General features: G+C 43.9%; 1 protein-coding gene and 1 long non-coding RNA gene across 3 annotated transcripts in view; one reads left to right on the forward strand and one right to left on the reverse strand.

The window, feature by feature from the left end:
- The window catches only part of SOCS2 (suppressor of cytokine signaling 2), a 69,478-nt gene extending 56,312 nt beyond the window's left edge, over positions 1 to 13,166 (forward strand). For both annotated transcript variants that reach the window (XM_077265406.1, XM_077265408.1), the window contains exon 3: positions 11,223 to 13,166. In XM_077265406.1, coding sequence (XP_077121521.1) covers positions 11,223 to 11,680 — 458 coding nt within the window. In that variant the 3' untranslated portion in view covers positions 11,681 to 13,166. The remainder of the gene's footprint in view (positions 1 to 11,222) is intronic.
- On the reverse strand, positions 4,441 to 19,494 carry LOC143776237 (uncharacterized). The gene is made up of 3 exons (XR_013215794.1): positions 18,906 to 19,494; positions 9,875 to 9,933; positions 4,441 to 4,880 (listed from the first exon to the last, which is right to left on the reverse strand). It is a non-coding gene; the product is annotated as an uncharacterized LOC143776237 (long non-coding RNA).
- Between the last annotated feature and the right edge of the window lie 1,049 nt (positions 19,495 to 20,543).

Genomic DNA, 20,543 nt, shown 5'->3' on the forward strand with positions numbered 1-20,543 from the left:
GATGCTGCGGTGGCGAAAGCGTCCAAAAAAGCCGCATTACCCTTTGAGGATATGGGGTCCCTTAAAGATCCGCTTGATAGGAAGGCAGACACCTTCCTTAAAGGTACCTGGGAGATGGCGGCCGGATCTCTGAGACCAGCGGTGGCCGCAATGTGTACAGGAAGATCCTTAATGGTCTGGCTGAATCAGTTGGAGTCACAACTTAAGGAAGGTGCGTCCAGGAATACAATCCTGAATGCGCTCCCAGTAATTCAAGATGCTGCGGCCTTCCTGTCGGACGCTTCATTGGATTCTGTCAGAATGGCGGCCAGAGCAGCAGGTCTTTCCAACGCGGCTCGTAGAGCCTTATGGTTAAAATGTTGGTCCGGTGACATCCAATCAAGATCCAAGCTCTGCGCTATCCCATGTAAAGGGGAATATCTCTTCGGACCAACTCTGGATGACTTGCTTGAGAAAGCAGGAGATGATAAGAAGAAGTTCCCTAATCTGGCATCAGCATCTTACCGTCGCCCCTTCAACAGAAGGAGGTTTGGTCGCGGAAGGAAACGCGCGTCCTCACCCTCTAGAGATAATTTCAGATGGGAGGATAGACGCAAGAGAGGTACGGGCTATATGTTCCGCCGTTCCTCAAAAGAATGTAAAAAGTCAGACCAATGACTAGCAATCCCTGTGGGAGGGAGATTGGCAGCCTTCTCTTCCGCATGGTCTGACATCACTAATAGTGTCTGGGTCCGAGGCATTATATCAGACGGTCTGAGACTGGAGTTTGACCATTGGCCTCGTGATAAATTTAAATTAACCCCCTTACGTTCCTCCTCTATTGAACAGACAGCTTTGGAAGCTGAAGTCGTCAATTTATGTCTTAAAAAAGTGCTGATTGAGATCCCAGATTCAGAAAGAGGAAAAGGGTTCTACTCTCCTCTTTTTCTGATTCAAAAACCAGATAAGTCATTTAGGACCATCATTAATCTTAAATCTCTTAATGAATTCCTGGTTAATAAAACCTTCAAAATGGAGTCTATCAGTACTACAATAAAGATGTTGTTCAAACACTGCTTTATGGTAGTTGTAGATCTTAAGGACGCATACTATCATGTACCTATCCATGAGAACTTCCAGAGGTTCCTGAGGGTGGCGGTGTCTATAGAGGGAATTGTTCGTCATTTTCAATATCGAGCCCTTCCCTTCGGCATTTCTGCAGCTCCTAGGGTATTTACTAAGGTAGTCGCTGAGGTTATGGCATATTTGCGAGAATCCGATATCCTCATAATACCTTATCTGGATGATTTCCTTATTGTGGGGAATTCAGCAGATCATTGCCTTTCGCAAGCAAAGACGGCCATAGCCAAACTAGAACATCTGGGCTGGATTATAAATTATGACAAATCCCGTTTACAGCCCCTAAAAATTCAAAGATTCCTCGGACTGTTATTAAATTCAGAGACCCAACAATGCTGTCTGCCGCCTGATAAATTACTCCACATTCAACAACAGGTGTTAAAGGCGATCAATAAACCATCCATGACCCTTAGACAGGCTATGTCACTGTTAGGATCCCTAACTTCGTGCATTCCTGCTGTCCGTTGGGCCCAATTCCATACCAGACCTTTGCAGTTTGAGGTTCTGGACAATGATAGAGCCTTACAGGGATCCTTGCAGGGTCAGGTGACGTTAAGTCCAGTAGTACTTACATCTCTCAGATGGTGGCTAGTAGAAGACAATCTGTCGGCAGGAGTTCCCTGGGTGACCCATGTGACTCGTGTAATAACAACTGACGCCAGCCCTACGGGATGGGGGGCACACATGGGTGACATCGTAGTTCAAGGGCTATGGGACCCTCAAACGTCAGCTTCTTCCAATCAGAGTTAATGGCTATCGAACTAGCAGTTAAAAAACTCCTCGTGTATCTACAGGGTCACCATGTCAAGATCCTCTCCGACAACCAGGTGGCAGTAGCCTACGTAAACCACCAGGGTGGAACACACTCCGCATCTCTGATGGAAGTAGCGGACCGCCTTCTCCAGACAGCAGAGAGCAATTTACTATCTTTAACTGCTCTACATTTAAAAGGGAAAGAAAACATAAAAGCGGACTTTCTAAGCCGCAACACCTTAAAACAAGGGGAATGGTCCCTGAACAAAGACATCTTCGGTCAGATTGTCCGCATGTGGGGTCATCCAGACATGGACCTGTTTGCCACCAGGGACAACAGAAAAACAAAAAAATTCTGTTCTCTGAATCCCAGGGAGAATCCGTTGGCAGTGGACGCCTTCCTGATCAAATGGGACTTCCGATTGGCTTATGCGTTTCCCCCGCTGGGCCTATTACCTCTTGTGGTCAGGAAAATAAGGGAGGACCGAGCAAGGGTCATACTGGTCGCCCCTTTCTGGCCCAAGAGAGCTTGGTTCGCGTGGCTCAGGACCATGTCGGTGGAAGACCCCTGGGTACTTCCGGACATTCCCAATTTACTCCATCAAGGTCCGATCACCCATCCGCAGGTGAAGGGGCTCCATTTGACGGCATGGTGTTTGAGAGGTCATTATTAAAAAACAGAGGTTTTTCCCCAAACTTAATTGATACCCTTATGAAGAGTAGAAAAAATATAACAACAAAGATCTACTCTAGAACCTGGAGGAAGTTCTTGGCCTCTTCAGATTTCAGAATTGAAGAAGGGTTACCAATTAACCAAATTTTAGAATTCCTGCAGAAGGGGTTAGAGCTAAACCTATCTACGAGTACGCTAAAAGTACAAGTCTCAGCCCTGGGGGCCCTGTTTTCTTGTAACATTGCTAATAATTATTGGGTATCAAGGTTTATAAAAGCTTCTAGTAGAGCTAGACCTATACACAAGAACAGGTCGGTACCTTGGGATCTCAACCTAGTCCTGTCAGCCTTGACTAGAGAACCGTTTGAGCCCTTACATTCAGCTTCAGTTAAATTATTGTCCCTCAAGACCGCATTCTTGGTAGCGATAACATCTGCTCGTAGAGTAGGGGACATACAAGCGCTCTCTAGACTCTCCCCATATACAGAGTTTCTACAGGACAGAGTAGTCCTAAAACCGGACCCCGCCTATTTGCCAAAAGTCGCCTCACATTTTCACAGATCAGTGTTACTATCATTCCTCCCTAATCCCTCTAACACTAAGGAAGAACTACTCCATACATTAGATGTTAGGAGATGCCTGTTAGAATATATCACGGTCACTAACGCTTGGAAGAGAGAGGATGCGTTATTTTTATCCTTCCAAGGTCCTAGGAAAGGGCTTAGAGTTTCGAAGTACACACTAGCGAAGTGGATTAGGGAGGCTATCTCTCTGGCTTATACTGCAGGTGGAGGTCCAGCTCCGCAGAATCTGAGGGCGCATTCCACCAGGGCCATGGCTACATCCTGGGCGGAAAGATCTGGAGTATCAATCGACCAGATATGTAAGGCAGCTACGTGGTCGTCCCCTTCCACCTTTTTCAAGCACTATCTGTTGGACTTGGGGTGCTCCTCTGATCTCACCTTCGGGTTAAGGGTGCTTCAAGCTATAGTCCCTCCCTAAGGTAGTGTTACATCTCTGTAAATCTCTCGTAGTGCTGTCATGGGAGTCCGAATAAAGCATTAAGCTACTTACGGGTAGCGGCATTTTTCGGAGGCCCATGACAGCACCCTTAGTTCCCTCCCTATTCACGTGGGGGTTGCACTTCCTATAATGTACATAATGAGATATATATAGATCTCACGTGTGGTATTTTTATTAGATTAGTTTTGTATATAAACTGTATATAATATTTGTGTGCTACTAACCGCGGTAGTCCTCTCAGGCTCTAATATACAACTGATGCATAGGGAGAGGTGCCGCCCTTTTGTATCTCTGTAGGTTTCCTGTTCCTGAAGGGCGGATCCCCTCTCTCGTAGTGCTGTCATGGGCCTCCGAAAAATGCCGCTACCCGTAAGTAGCTTAATGCTTTCAAACATAACTTTACAGACCCGAAGCCAGCAGTACATTTTACACCATATTGTCCTGCCATGGCACACGCCCAATGTCAGAATCAAAAAAGACAGCAAATTGGTCCCGCATGTGGCCTACTTCAACTGTTGACCGCAGCGGGTGATGACGGTAATCGGGCAAAGGGTTTGCAACAGGTTCATCAAGTTCTATGGTGGGTCGCTCCTTAGCCAGAATGAAATTGTGGAGAACCACACAGGCTTTAACCACCTCATCCACTGTCTCCATTTTTAGATTTATGGCAGTTGCTAGAATGCGCCATTTGGACACCATAATCCCAAAGGCACACTCTACTGTTCTGCGTGCCCTGGTTAGTCTGTAGTTATAGATCCGTTTTGTGCGGTTCAAGTCCCGACTTGAATAGGGCTTCAGGAGATTTTCACTCATCTGAAAGGCCTCATCCCCAACCATTACAAATGGCAGCGGTGGGCCTTGAGTGTAGGGGAGTGGTAGTGGCTGTGGGAAATTAAAATTTTTGCCATAAACACGTCGGCCCATATCAGAGTTTTTAAAAGTCTGGTGCTTTTGGCCGTGGCAACGATTCACAATGTCCACAGCAATGAAGCGACAGTCCGCATCGGCTATTGCCATGAGAACTACTGAAAAATATTTCTTGTAGTTGAAGAACTGTGATCCCGTTCTGGCTGGTTTGATAATCCGGATGTGCTTCCCATCCACCGCACCCAAACAGTTGGGAAAATCACAAACAGTCCAAAATTTTTCTGCAATTTCTTTCCACATGTCATCCGTGGGTATGGGTATAAATTCCTCATGGAGAATGGTCCATAAAGCCCGGCAGGTGTCAAAAACAATTCCGGACAGCGTGGAAATTCCAAGGCGGTACTGGAAATGAAGGGATTACAAGCTCTCTCCAGTTGCTAGAAATCTGTAGAAAGAATAAATAATTTACAAAAATGCCAAAAATACATGTCAGACCTGCAAACATTATGGATAGCTTTTGATTAGAATTATTACGTACCTTAAGGTAACCAGGAGACGTTCCTCTGGTGGAATGGCTCTACGGAGCTGTGTGTCCTGTCTCCGGATGGCTCCTTGGATGCGATCAAGCAAATCCCGGAAAGAGTCTTGTGACATCCTTGTATATTCCGGGAATTTTTCTGGGTTCTCATTGAGCTCGCCATACAGGGTGCTCTCCCGCAGTTCTACTATGGGGTGTTGCCAAAACCGCCTACGCCGTGTCCTCTGTCTTTCCCGGTTTTGGTGTTGCTCCCAAGCAAACGCACACGCCAGAAAAATCTTGATGCTCAGATCCAGTTTGAAGTAAAAGCTATCCATGTGAAGATCCATCTTGTCACAGGATACAGGAGCAAAATCTGAAGATTTCAGCTGTCCTAGGGTCTATATATAGATATCCCATAATACACGCCCTCTGTAGTCCCATTGGCTGTTTCTTGTGATCTAGATTTTTCTCCTGTCATTTTTTTCAACAAAAAACGCAAACGCATGGAAAACGCATGTAAACGCAGCGTTTTAATGACGCATGCGGTAACCATATGCGGTTTTAAAACGCTGCGTTTACACGCATTTTCTTGCGTTTTTTTGTGTCCTTGCGTTTGCGGATTAAACGCTGCAGATTAAAACGCAAATGTGAAAGTAGCCTAACATTAAAAAACGCATGCGTTTTTTAGCGTGCGTTTTCGGCAACGCATGCGTTTTTTGACGCGTGCGTTCATTTGCAGAAATGCAACATGTAGTAATTTCTAGCGGTGTTTTTTTGCCGCGAAAAAACGCATGCGTTTTTTCGCGGCAAAAAAATGCATTGCTGTCTATGTAAGGCTACTTTCACACTAGCGTTAACTGCAATACGTCGCAAATGCGTCGTTTTGCCGAAAATACGCATCCAGCAAAAGTTCTTGCTGGATACGTTTTTTCGTCATAGACTAACATTTGCGACGCATTGCCAAACGTTGCGTCCGTTTTGCAACGCTTGGGCGTGTGGTAGCGGACCGTCGGGAAAAAAAAACGTTACATGTAACGTTTTTTGCTCCCGACGGTCCGCTTTTTCCGACCGCGCATGCGCGGCCGGAACTCCGCCCCCACCTCCCCGCACTTCCCCGCACCTCACAATGGGGCAGCGGATGCGTGGGAAAAATGCATCCGCTGCCCCCGTTGTGCGGCGGAGACCACGCTAGCGTCGGGAACGTCGGCCCGACGCACAGCGACGGGTTGTTCCCGACGCTAGTGTGAAAGTAGCCTAAACGCATGTGTTTGCTTGCGTTAAAAACGCGTGCGTTTTTACCGAAAAACACAAGAGAACACAAGAAAAATCAAGAAAACCCTAACCCTAAACACAAGAAAAAAACAAGAAAACCCTAACACTAAACACAAGAAAAAACCAAGAAAACCCTAACCCTAGGGTTACTAGGGATCCTAACCCTAAACCTAACCCTAACCCTAAGGTTAGGATCCCTAGGGATCCTAACCCTAGGGATCCTAACCCTTAGGGTTAGGATCCCTAGGGTTAGGGTTAGGATCCCAAGGGTTAGGGGTAGGGATAGGGTTAGGATCCCAAGGGTTAGGGTTAGGGGTAGGGTTAGGGTTTGGATCCCTAGGGTTAGGGGTAGGGTTAGGGTTAGGGTTTGGATCCCTAGGGTTAGGGGTAGGGTTAGGGTTAGGGTTTGGATCCCTAGGGTTAGGGGTAGGGTTAGGGTTTGGATCCCTAGGGTTAGGGGTAGGGTTAGGGTTAGGGTTTGGATCCCTAGGGGTAGGGTTAGGGTTTGGATCCCTAGGGGTAGGGTTAGGGTTTGGATCCCTTTATCACCTTGATGGTGGGGAGTGGCTTATCAGTGACCTGGTGACCAGGACATTCTAATAAAAAGCTAACCCTAACCCTAGGGATCCTAACCCTATCCCTAACCCTAGCTAATTCTATTAATAGTGTGTTTTCTAGTTGATTTTGATGATTGGCAGCTGTCACACACTTCTCAGCATGCGTTTCAAAAACGCAAACGCGGGAAAAAACGCATGTAAACGTGGGAAAACGCCGCGTTTTCCCGCGTTTTTTTTGGCGCAAAAACGCATGCCTCTAAATAACGCAGCGTTTACATGCGTTTTTTCACCACATGCGTTTTTAAAAAAAACGCTGCAGATCAAAACGCAAGTGAAACCAGCCTTAGTGTCATTCTCCAGTCTTGCATGGCAGTGCCTTATTCTAGTAGGGGAGCTGGCCTGCTACTGCACTTGGAGGCATCTAAATGCTTGATACCCAGCTACCATAAATGGGCTGTCTAAGGCTATGTGCACACGTAGAATGGTCCTCCGGCGGATTTTTCCGATTTGATAAATCCGCAGGGCAAATACACCGCGTTTTTCCTGCGGATTTTGTGCGGATTCCACTGTGGTTTTACACCTGCGGTTTTCTATTATGGAGCAGGTGTAAAACCGCTGCGGATTCCGCACAAAGAATTGACATGCTGCGGAATGTAAACCGCTGCGTTTCCGCGCGTTTTTTTCCTCAGCATGGACACATCGTTTTCAGTTTCCATAGGTTTACATTGTACTGTAAACTCATGGGAAACTGCTGCGGATCTGCAGCAAAATCCGCAATGTGTGCACATAATTTTATCAAAAGTCCCAACACTGTATTTTGCACACCTCAAAATAATCATTTTAAACCAAAAATCCCCAATATATATTCAGGGAAAAAGAGGCATTGCTATGAATTCAAGTTCATTAAAAAACATATTTTTAATAGATCAATTTAAAATACAAATATAAAAAACAGGGAAATGCTCATAGTACAAACAGCTGGGAACAATATCCAAACCAGGCAGTGTCACAATATTAATAGAAATCCTATCTAACAGCAGCAAGCAATCAGCAATATAATGTTCTGTGAAATCTCACTAAGAAAATTAAAGAATATATTGCACATATTACATTACCATGGAACAAAGTTCCTAAGGTGCTAAATATCATTAAAGCGAAATAGCCTGCTCTACATTATAAAATGCATAGTGCATATCTGTAAACTGATATCTAAAGTACCAATACAGATTGTAAACTTACAAGGAACGCTCCTTACCAGGAAAGATAGTCATGTAAGTTTACAATCTGTATTGGCACTTTAGATATCAGTTCACAGATATGCACTACGCATTTTATAATGTAGAGTAGGCTATTTAGCTTTAATGATATTTAGCACCTTAGGAACTTTTGTTCCATGGTAATGTAATATGTGCAATATATTCTTTAATTTTCTTAGTGAGATTTCACAGAACATTATATTGCTGATTGCTTGCTGCTGTTAGATAGGATTTCTATTAATATTGTGACACTGCCTGGTTTGGATATTGTTCCCAGCTGTATGTACTATGAGCATTTCCCTGTTTTTTATATTTGTATTTTAAATTGATCTATTAAAGGGAACCTGTCACCCCGTTTTTTCAGTATGAGATAAAAATATTGTTAAATAGGGCCTGAGCTGTGCTTTACAATAGTGTATTTTTTGTCCCCTGATTCCCCACCTATGCTGCCGAAATACCTTACAAAAGTCACCATTTTTGCCTGTCAATCACGCTGGTCTGGTCAAAAGGGCGTGGTGAAATGGCTGTTTCTCCCCCACCTCTTGCTTATCTTCCCGGCGTTGGCGTAGTGGTTCTCGCATGCGCAACAGCCGAAAAAGAGCGCGATCTGTGCTATTCCCCTGGTTATCGGTGGCGGCGGCCATCTTCCTAAGGCCGCGCGTGCGCAGATGGAGATCGCAGCGGCCATTTTCCTGAAGCCGAGATGCGAACTCTGCTTCAGGAAAATGGCCGCCGCGATCTCCATCTGCGCATGCGCGGCCTCAGGGAGATGGCCGCCGCCCCTGATAACCAGGGGAATAGCACAGATCGCGCTCTTTTTCGGCTGTTGCGCATGCGAGAACCACTACGCCAACGCCGGGAAGATAAGCAAGAGGTGGGGGAGAAACAGCCATTTCACCACGCCCTTTTGACCAGACCAGCGTGATTGACAGGCAAAAACGGCGACTTTTGTAAGGTATTTCGGCAGCATAGGTGGGGAATCAGGGGACAAAAAATACACTATTGTAAAGCACAGCCCAGGCCCTATTTAACGATATTTTTATCTCATACTGAAAAAACGGGGTGGCAGGTTCCCTTTAAAAATGTTTTTTAATGAACTTGAATTCATAGCTTATGCCTCTTTTCCCTGAATATATATTGAGGATTTTTAGTTTAAACGTGTGCACATATCCTAAGATGTTCCAGAATGCAGGTAAGGACAGGAAATGTGATTGACTGCAGCTATCACGTTCATGATATGCGACCTGCTACTGCGAAGGATTAAATTAGGTGGCATTTTAAGGCATAGAATAAATATTACTCAATGTAGTGCCCAGGCATCACCCGTGTATTAAGGACATTAATCTATGGCCGGTTTCACATTAGCGTTTTGAGGAGCTGCGGACTTCCTCTGTGAAGCCCCGCCCTCGGCTGCACCTCCGCCACTAGCTCCGCCTACTTCTGTTTGCGGCCTGCGTACCTATCTTTAACATTAGGTACGCAGGTCGTGCCGCTGTATGCGGATGCTTCCGCATATGTTGTTTTGACGATGCGGCGACCAGCGTAGGACGCAGCTTGTAGCAATTTCTTTTTGTCTCCGCATCGTCAAAACAATGCATGCGGAAGCATCCGCATACAGCGGCACGACCTGCGTACCTAATGTTAAAGATAGGTATGCAGGCCGCATGCAGAAGTAGACGGAGGTGCGGCCGAAGGCGGGGCTTCACAGAGGAAGTCCGCAGCCCTCCGCAGCTCCTCAAAACGCTAGTGTGAAACTAGCCTAAACAAGACAAACATTTAAAAATACTCTAAAATTTTTTTTTTTTCTTAGACCAATGGGTATGAAGAAACTTACCCTGTAGCAGGGGTGCACAATCTGCAGCCTGTGATGCCATTTTGTGTGGCCCCCCAACTCTGGATAGAAAAAAAACTAGTTAACTGAGCTATAGAGTAGTGAAAAGCAGCTGAGCAGAGACTATCAAGTAGACATGTGGGAAATTATTAACTATTTTGTGTCACATAACTCTCTGGTTTAACAGAATAAAAATTCAAAATAAATAAGTTATTTCCTGTCCACCTACTTTTGGACATGTGTATATATGTGTCATAATTTTTGTACCTAATGATTGTGGTGGTTACCTTGCGGGCTTACATTCTACAGGATAATGAGGAAGGAGACAGTGTGGTAGGGGGAGCGCTGGTTTTTGTGGTGCTGGGGTGACAGCGTGGTCATTTCAGGTTGTAAGCATTCTCGAAGAGATGGTTTTCAAGTTCTTTCTTAAAATTCCAAATTTGGTGTACGTGTTTGGGTACAGAATTCCAGAGGATGGGGGCGGGATACTTGGGAGAAGTCTTGCAAGGCGATTGGCTAAGGAGCGTATATGTGGAGGAGAGGAGGTGGTCTTTAGAGGATTGGAGGTTACATGGTTGACGATATCAGGAGATTCATTCAGGGATATACGGATGAGAGATTATGGACTGCATTTTAGGTCATGGTTGGTAATTTTGAATTGGATAAGTTGGGGAATTGGGAGCCTATGAAGGGATTTGCAGAGTAATGGGGAGGAGAGGTGGATTAGTCATGCAGCAGAATTAAAGATTGACTGGATAGGCGAGTGTTAGCTGAAAGGCCACAGAGGAGGATTAAGAGCTCGTGTGTTTCATTACAGGAGATGGCAGAATAACAAAATAACCACAAGTGACCCCCAATTTGGAAACTTATCCCTATTGATAAAATGGGGGTAACATTGAGGACTATATTTGGTTTCCATTACGTGACCCATTGTAGTTTTAACGTTGGCTTGTGGGCTAACCAAGAAATGTTGTTGTTTTTTTGTTTTTATATAGCGCCAACGTATTCCGCAGTGCTTTACAGTTTGCACACATTATCATCGGTGTCCCCATTGGGGCTCACAATCTAAATTCCCTATCAGTATGTCTTTGTAATTTTGGGAGGAAACCGGAGAACCTGGAGGGAGAACATACAAACTCCTTGCAGATGTTCTCCTTGTTATCCTATGTTGGACTGTCATTTGTTTGCTACAAGTGCAAGGCCACAAACTTCATGTGATCTAGCAGTTGAGTTCACCGTAAACTTGGTATTCATAGGTTATTAATTTGGGGAAAAGTTCTGTGTAGCTTAACGCTACATTTCTACTTATGGTTCAGTAATTCTATAAATTTTTTTTATTTTTTTTTGACAGGCTGGTATTGGGGCCACATGACGGTCAACGAAGCAAAGGAGAAATTGCAAGATGCTTCTGAAGGCACTTTTCTGGTTCGAGATAGTTCTCATACAGATTACCTCTTGACGATCTCTGTGAAGACTTCAGCAGGACCAACAAATCTGCGCATTGAGTATAGAGAGGGGAAGTTCAGGTTGGACTCTGTCGTATGTATACGCTCCAGACTAAAGCAATTTGATAGCGTCGTCCATCTTATTGAGTATTATGTTCTTCTATCCAAAAACAAGAAAATGGATGCCGAGACCCTTCCCAACAGAACAGTGCACCTTTGGCTAGTAAAGCCACTTTACACATCTACCCCATCCTTGCAGCACCTTTGTAGAATGGCTGTTAATAAATGCACAAGCAAAATCCATGAACTCCCATTACCCACCAGATTGAAGGAATACATTACAGAATACCGCTACCACGTGTAAATTATTTTTAGTCACAGCTGCGGCATATTGTAACTTCCAAATCCAGTGAAATCAGTGGCCAATTCCAAGAAGTTTATCACGTCACTTCATTTCAAACTTTTAGTCATGAGACTAGGACGTCTTGGATTATTTTTGCTGTATCTTTCTCCACACCTTAGTGATATATTGTGGAACAAGAATGTGATTCCCTATAATGCAAAATGTTTGTCTAGTTCCAAGGGTTAACCTTTTTTTTTTTTTTTGTCCATCTAACGACTTGAGTAACTCACTTTAATTTAAACCAATAGTACACATGAAAATAAGCAATTTTAGAGAAATCCTGCATCTTCTGGATTGATGTTTGCCTTTCATTTCATGGGTAAAATCTGTACTCGATGAAGACAGATTTTCCAATAACTTGGCTAGGCAAGTTGCTGCTTATTAAATTCTATTGGGAGGAGCTAGAGCAGGGGTGTCAAGCTGCATTCCTCAAGGGCTGCAAACAGGTCATGTTTTCAGGATTTCCTCGTATTGCACAGGTGATCATTTAATCACCTGCACAGAATGATTCCAGCACCTTGTGCAATGAGAAGGAAATCTTGAAAACTCATGGTTTGAGGCCCTCGAGGAATGCAGTTTGACACCCCTGAGGTAGAGGCATTATGCTGCAAGGTCTCCTCAAATGACAGTTGCAGTTCTTCATAGAACTTCACAAGCACCAACTGCCATGTATCTTGGGAACGGTAGAATATGTATTCGCTAGACAGTTTACATTTCAATTCAGAATTTTTGAGAATGAATAAGACCAGAAGAAAGAAGCAGATTTCTCTAATTAAAATATATAAAAAAAAAATTTTATTTTCTCCTTCAAGCGCTACTGATTTATGGAAAAAAAAAATTAAAATAGCAGTAACTTTTCCAGCCTCCTTTCTTTTTCTGTGGTATGTGTTTAAGATCTAAATGTGTTAAGATCGAATTACTCATATACAGATGTCCTTGCTGGAGACAAACTGACTATCCTGTTGAAAACAGAGGATGTTGGTGCATGTCTAGAAACAAACCTGTCAGACATGAATCAACTTGTCCTTCTCTCACTGCTTACAGCAGGGAAGGGGATGAGTTTGGTGGTCAAGCCATACTCCATCTCAACATGCAGTACAAAGCTGAGAACTTGAACATTTAGTTGATGAAAGGAAATTCGTCAGCAGGTTTTTTGTTTAATTTGAAAGCAGACTAGGTCTGATGCACAGCAGTTGGGTTAGGCTGTGTAACCCTGCCATCACTATTGACAGTTTGATTATTGGGTGTGGGCAGAGTTATACAGTACAAAGCTCAGCATTCTAACCACTCGTCTACAGTGGATAAAACCGATTCTATCAAAACCTTGCTAATTAGTCCAGTGATACATCATTTGAAATAGGTTCTCTTGCCTTACATTATGCTGCTGCAAGATTACATGGCAGAAACCTGCAGAAGTTCGTTTTTTTTTTTTGTTTTTTTGTTTTTTTTTTTAAAAGCAAGTACTAAACAGTAACTTTACCCTTGCAGAACTGAATGGTGTATGTTCATTTTACTTTAGCAATGTGGTCCTGGCCTGCATATAAGATTCCACTGGAATGTGTTCTACACAAAGATGATGGAAATGCAGACATTTTGTTAAAATCAATATTTATATTGTAGCAGTATTGAAAGTAATTGGCACTCTCCAGGATCTATTTAGTGTTTTTTTTGTTTGTTTGTTTTTTCAAGCCTTCCCAGTATATAAAAAAATAATGATATAGTATGATGTGAAAGGCATATACCATATTTGTTCTGCACAGTGAAACTTCTTTGCAATTGTCAGATTTGGCAAACCATATGGGGTTCCCTCTTCAGAAAGAATGCTGGAACACTTCTGTCATTGCATCTAAATCCAGGTGCATGATGGTCTTGGAAATTGTAAGCCAGCAATTTCCATATGGTCTCTGCTGCCCAATATGAGAATAGCCTTGTGTAAAGGAAGTCACTTGTAATGAAATAAAAGGAAAAAAATTGCTCCAACTCCTTCAGCGATGACTTGTATTGATCTGTGGAACACTAGAATAAGACCTCTCTAAATGATGCAGCTGGAAGTATATAAGGTCTAGTTTGTTTCCTGTGGGGGACCATTATATTAACAGCACAAGTTATACATTTCCTTTTATCCCCAGGTAAAACGCCCAACGTGCAAATACCTACCATATTCTAAATACAGCCAAATGTAAAGCAAATCCTTGGAAGTATGCAGGAATTTCTAACCTAGCCAAAGTTGCTGTGCCAAAGACTGGAAAGCTCCATCTTGGAATAATTGGCGGTTATGGGATCAAATTGTGCTAGGGATCAAGACTGAGATGTTTTCGGGGACTATTGCTTATGTAGAACACACAAAAAAGCCATGTAGTTGCTATCAGAGGAAGCTACCTGTCTGTTGTACCCAGCGCCAGTCACTTACTGCTCCTGCCAGAGATTCAGCTACTCCCTGTCAGAGCAGCAGTTTCTCTTCCTGTTGACAGGGTGGGACTACGGGTGTCATGCTGATTGACAGCTGACTTTACCTATTACACAGAGGAAGTTGACTGTCAATCAGCATGACATCAGTAGTCCCGTCCTGTCAACAGGAAGAGAAACTGCTGCTCTGACAGGGAGTAGCTGAATCTCTGGCAGGAGCAGTAAGTGACCGCCGCTGGGTACAATAGACCGGTAGTTTCCTCTGTAAGGCTACGTTCACATTAGCGTTGCGTCAGGCTCAGCCGTGGTGACGCATGCGTCATGCGCCCCTATATTTAACATGGGGGGCGCATGGACATGCGTTGCACTTGCGTTTTGTGACGCATGCGTCACTGTGGTGCATGCGTCAGGGCGCAGAGGACGCTGCATGATGCAGTTTTTTTCTGCGCCAAAAACCATGCAAAAGTGGACGCATGCGTCACAAAACGCTGCGTTGTGCATGCGTTTACATTTGCGTTGTGCGTTGCATCGCCGACGCTGCACCGCACAACGCAAATGTGAACGTAGCTACATGGCTTTTTTTTTATTGTCCCGGATATTCCCTTTAAAGATGGTGGCTCTTTAGAACTCCTTAGACACTGGAACTTTACATGCATGAGGTCTATGAGCAGTTATGGGCATGGACCCCACTGAGGAGGATCAGGTGACTGGGCCACTGAATCACATTTACAAGGGGGAGAACAGCGACCTCAGTGTCCGAAAGTAGCATCTGTCATGCATGTTGCTCTTGCTGTCATGGATGCCTTTGTTTCCACATATCGGAGTGTCTGACAGTACCACTATAAAATGTATTTTGTAATGGGTATCTCCACGTTTTATGTCTCCAGGAAATGGCACTTGGCCTCTACACTGTATTATGCAATTAATAGTGCTGTATTTGGGTTGCAATAACCTAAATTGCCTTACAACCAGCCTAATGAGCTGTATGGCTGAGATGGGACTTGCCATTACAATGACCTCTATATTGCACTAATCCCCTATTAGTCCAAAGTGCCAATGCCCTCTTCTAGGTTTTATTTCGGGATATCCTCTAACTTGCATTTCAAAATTCATACATCTGCTTTGTCTTGTCTGCATTTTTTTTTTTCTTTCACAGTCCACTAATGCTATAAATTGGAGACTTGCATTTTGGTTGGTATGCAGGGTAAGCAGCCAGAGGAGGATTCCTGATATTTAGCTTCATGGGGGAGGGTCTAAGCTAAACGGTATAAATCCATAATCCCAGGAATAGAATGACTTTCCAATCTGTAATTTGCTCACTAGATTTTCTTATCGTACTAGTTTTAGATTTTTTTTTTTATTTTTTAAGTAACCAAATTTGTATGGTGGACTAACATGTCGTAAAGTAATTAGTGCCAGTGTCAATGGAGCCCAAGGAGATTAATTTATTCCATCAGTTGCCTTTTTCTCCAGGCTTGTGTTTTAGGTGGGCCGTAAAGAATAATTTGCTTCACTATTGAGTCCATTCTAAAGAACGGAAAACTCCTGGAACACATTACCATCAATGAGATCTAATTAGATCTGCTTATTCTTCCATTTTCTTAGCTTACAAACCGTTCCCTCATACATATTTTGGTGCTGATTTAGGCCTTGTCCATGTGTGTAACCCAACTAGCGGTGCTACTTGCATTATAGTACAGCCCCCATACACCTTCTACTGGATCACTTACCCTTGTGGATCTGAAGTATGTTTCACCACATCTGCAAATTTTCAATGTTTTGTTTATATTTGCTGGGAATATCAGCAGTTGCATTTACTGTCTACAATGTAGGACATCTTTTTATATGTAAACCAGATTATTTAACAAGTGTGTACTATGTAATGTAACAAAATTGCAAATTAAATAAAAATGTATGCAAAAATGTTTTGTTTTCTTCCTTAACAATGACCACACCCTTCCTCCACATCCCAAAAGTGAAGCTAGTTTTGATCGCAATTTACCCCCAATCAGCTGTTTCCGGTGTTGGCAGCAGCCATCGGCCGAAAGTACTCGCTTGCCGAGCTGCTCCATCGACTTGTAGTGACTGCCGCAGGGTACTGCACATCCGCCTCCTAGTCAAATCAAGAGGAGACGGATGTATAGTATCCTGCGGCAGCCACTACAAGTACAGCAGTAGCAGCTTGGCTAGTAAATACAAGCGGACACTGAGAACAGCTGATTGGCCCTGGCCAATCAGGCATTGAATTATCCTAAGGTTGTTCAGTGGTTTTCCCAGGTAGAACACGTACACATTACAGTTTATAGAGCGGTTCATATGTACGTGGCTTTTTTTTTTTTTTGCGAAAAATCTGCATTGGGACCGATTTTGATCTGAGTCATGAATCAAAATTACCCATACACCTCTATGGGTCCGTGAATACCACTGATCGCACACGGATGGCATCAATGAGTGAATTGTCTGTAATGATCATTGCAATGAACAGAAGCTTTTCAGTGAAAATCATTGATAAAATCGCACACATTGACTAAACTGTCCGTCTTTTTCCATATAATAAAATGCGAGATGTTAAAGGCCTAATACAGACCACAGCTGCCAGAAAACGACTAGCAAAGAGTATGGAAGATCCAGTCAAAAAAAATCTGTTTTGATGCCATTTAAAATCTTAGGGAAATCAATCTGAAAACTACGGTAACTTGAACTAATTCTAGTATGTGATTTTAGTGGCTTTTTTGAATGTAATTTTATGTACGTTTTTGAACCTTCATTGGAAGCCTTTACTGATTATAAAAAAAAAAAAAAGTAATTGTGCTTTAAAAAATAGCAAATAAGAGGGGGGGGGGGGAAAAAACTTGTGTACATTGCACTACTTGCTTGTTGTTTTCAATGTTCTAGAAAACCTTAGGTAAGTTTTTTGCTTTCATTATGCGCTGAGCTAAATAACGAGCTGTAGGGCTACCTGCCATTATAAGGGAACCTCACAGCTGATACATGCTGCTAAATCTATGGTCAGTATGTATCAGTCACTGGCCATATGAACACAGCCAGTTATGTTTGACACTGAAACGCTTAGGTGAAAACATACTTTTTACCCCCTTCCATTTTTGTTTTTTGCTCCCCTTTGCCTCAGAGTTGTAATTTTTTTTTTCTCTTTCCCATCATTATGGCCACGTGAGGGCTAGGGCTTGTTTTTGTGGCATGAGTTGTACTTTTGAATGATACCATTGATTTTAACATATAGCATACTAAAAAGGAAAAGCGAGAGGTGCCAGGACCAAGGTGCAACACTGTAAGAGCAATACTTTGATTATATTGTATGATTTTTATTTATTCAATAAATGCAGATGCTGAAAGTGCAGGTGCAGAAAATTGGTTGGTCAACTAGTCGAAAATATCAATGAATATATAAAATATAGCTGTCAAGATATGAATTGCCATAGGATTAGTTCATTAATGCCCATAGCAATAAATATAGAGCATTTAAGTATAAAGAATTTCTGATGATAATGCAATGCAGGTGCCCCAGAATAAGTAAGGCTCAATAGCTGTAAGTAGTGGATCTATACACGAGATTGCATAAAGTATACTCAGAAGAAATCACAAGTACATGGATCGGATCAGCTCACCCACCAACAGCCCTCGTCAGGGGAAGCTGTTGTGAAACACATGTTGAGTCTGCCAGAGCCATGGGCCGGCGTTCATAGATCTATAATGACAAGCTCTGGCTGTGATGCCAACCCATCAGTGTCCCACAATCATGTGACAAGGGTGCCGATGGGCGGATCTTATGACTCACTTCCAGCACGCCCCAGTTAAATGCCTCTGTCAGTGATTCATAGTGCATGTAACACTTTAACACCCGCGGCTGGATCGCAATTCGACTTGCTGCTATTAGGGGCACATGGCAGCTGATTAAATTAACTGTCATGTACCAGGAAAGATGCAGACTTGGCAGAGCCTGCATGAAAGGGAGGGACACTACCTATGATGTACCTGTTTTCAAGGGGTTAACAGCCACCAGGGAACAAGTCTGCGCTGTAGACTAGTCAAACGGACAGAACCCCAGTGGCTTCTCCATGCTTGCACCGAATTTAACAGGTCTCTGCCTATGTGCAAAGCCGCTGGGGACCTGCCTGTCTAATAGCCTCCATGGATTGAGACAGTGCTGTAGACTAGTCAAAGTACGTTTTGGGTTTTTTTCTGAAACGCCGCAGCTTTTCAGAGTCAGACCTACTTGGCTGAGCTCATACAGCCAGTGTCTGGTCCATGCTGCCCACGGATTGGGCAGCATGTAGTGGGTGTGAGGATCACTTTAAATACAGACAGCACATAGATTGTACATAGATTGCAATCTAAAAGTATTCTGACAAATAGAATTACAAGGAGTAAAAGAAAGAAGTCTTGACCTAACAATTACAGATAACCCTTCCTAAAAGGGGTTGTCACTTTTCTGTCTAAAGACTACAAAGACCCCTAATTGGCTTCGGCAGTCATGTGACTTGAGCAGCACATCACCAGAGAAACTTCAGTTGGTGGCCTGTTTTAGTCACCTGACTGTCGCAGGCAATCACAGGCCTCAGCGGTCCTGTAACAGACTTGAGTAGCCTCACCTGACTCCATGGGATGATGACAGATATTTATTTCCACCCCACGCATGGTGCCTGTACGCCAACCCCTTTAATATGGTACAGAGGCTCACATGAGCCTTCTTTCTGTATGGTCAAGGGGGCTACATTGGAGATGGTGACCAGTATGCAGCATAAATGGATAGGAGGGTTACCTGATAGATGCTCAGTGGTCAGCGAATGATCGGATTACGCAGTGTAATACTGTGTTGCTTTTCCGCACACTCCTTTCCTCTTTCTGTAGCTGGTATAGTACATCGGGTGAACATCAGCTGCTGTGTTGTCACGTCTAAAATGAATGTTCCGTGTATTTGATTTCATTATCTCCACAGAATGTGATTATTTCCAAAGATTTAATCTCTGATGTGACAGCTAGAAATGCACAAATGTGCTGTGAACTGAATTCTGTAATCTTTCACGCCCTTCTCTGGTCTACTGAATTCCTAGAAAGAGCTATTTTAGGACTTGCGTAGTTACAGCAATGCTAAACAAAGAGTCGATAAAGAGGTCTCTGCTGGTAAATGCGACACTGCATGTGTTAGAATGGACTTCCTGGTACGGTTTAATAATTCATTAAAGGCACAGAAAGCCTGGTTATTTTTAAAGCCACATTGCCTATTTGTAGAAATTTGCGGGTTTCCTTCTATGAAGAACTACATTTTATGATCTTAGTACAAGCATGGTTTTCATCATTGAATGCTTGTTAGGCTGCCGTCACACTATCAGTATTTGGTCAGTATTTTACATCAGTATTTGTTAGCCAAAACCAGTGGGTGATAAATGCAGAAGTGGTGCATATGTTTCTATTATACTTTTCCTCTAATTGTTCCACTCCTGGTTTTGGCTTACAAATACTGATGCAAAATACTGACCAAATACTGCTAGTGTGACGGCAGCTTTATAGTAATGAACAGGCATACCGTGTTTCCCCGATAGTAAGACACCCCCGATAGTAAGACGTAGTGGGGGTTTTAGCGGGGTCGGCTAATGTAAGACGCACCCCCGAAAGTAAGACGTACGGTAGTAAACTGTACCGTCTGTTGGGAAAATATAAGCCATAGTGTACCGGTACCTTTGGCTGCAATAACTGCATGATGCGGACAGTTAGGGCTCCTTCTCACTTGCAGGCAATACAGCCGAGGCTCGCAGGTTAAAACCCAGCGCTGGCGCCGGCACTTGGGAGCGGAGCGTGCAGCTCCATGTAATGCCGTGCGGCCGCACGCTCCGCTCTGGAGTGCCGGTGCCAGAGCTCAGAGCACCGGCACACCAGAGCGGAGCGTACGGCCGCACAGCATTACATGGAGCTGCACGCTCCGCTCCCAAGTGCCGGTGCCAGCGCTGGGTTTTAACCTCGGCCGTATTTCTTTGCAAGTGAGAAGGAGCCCTTAGACGGACAGATCTGGAGCGGAGGGATGTGGAGGCCGCGGGAGCAGCCTCCCATAGGGTATGGGGCTGTAATGTTGTCCGTGGTCCATCAGGACAACATACAAAAACACGCAGCCTCAGTGCCCTCATGTGCAGCCGCTGGTGGCCCCTCTGATTGGCCCAGCGGCTCCTGCATGAGGAAGAAGCCACACCTCTACCCAGCACCGCAGAGGAATTGATCCGATCGCCATTACGGTACCAAGTAAGCAATTCATACCGTAAAATGCACCTGTTACCCCTATGTATCCCATACAGCCTCCCATAGGGTAACAGCCCCATACAGTATCCCATACAGCCTCCCATAGGGTATGGAGCTGTTACCCTATGGGAGGCTGTATGGGATACTGTATGGGGCTGTAACCCTAGCT

Source organism: Ranitomeya variabilis, chromosome 5, assembly GCF_051348905.1.
Source record: "Ranitomeya variabilis isolate aRanVar5 chromosome 5, aRanVar5.hap1, whole genome shotgun sequence".
NCBI lineage: Eukaryota > Metazoa > Chordata > Amphibia > Anura > Dendrobatidae > Ranitomeya > Ranitomeya variabilis.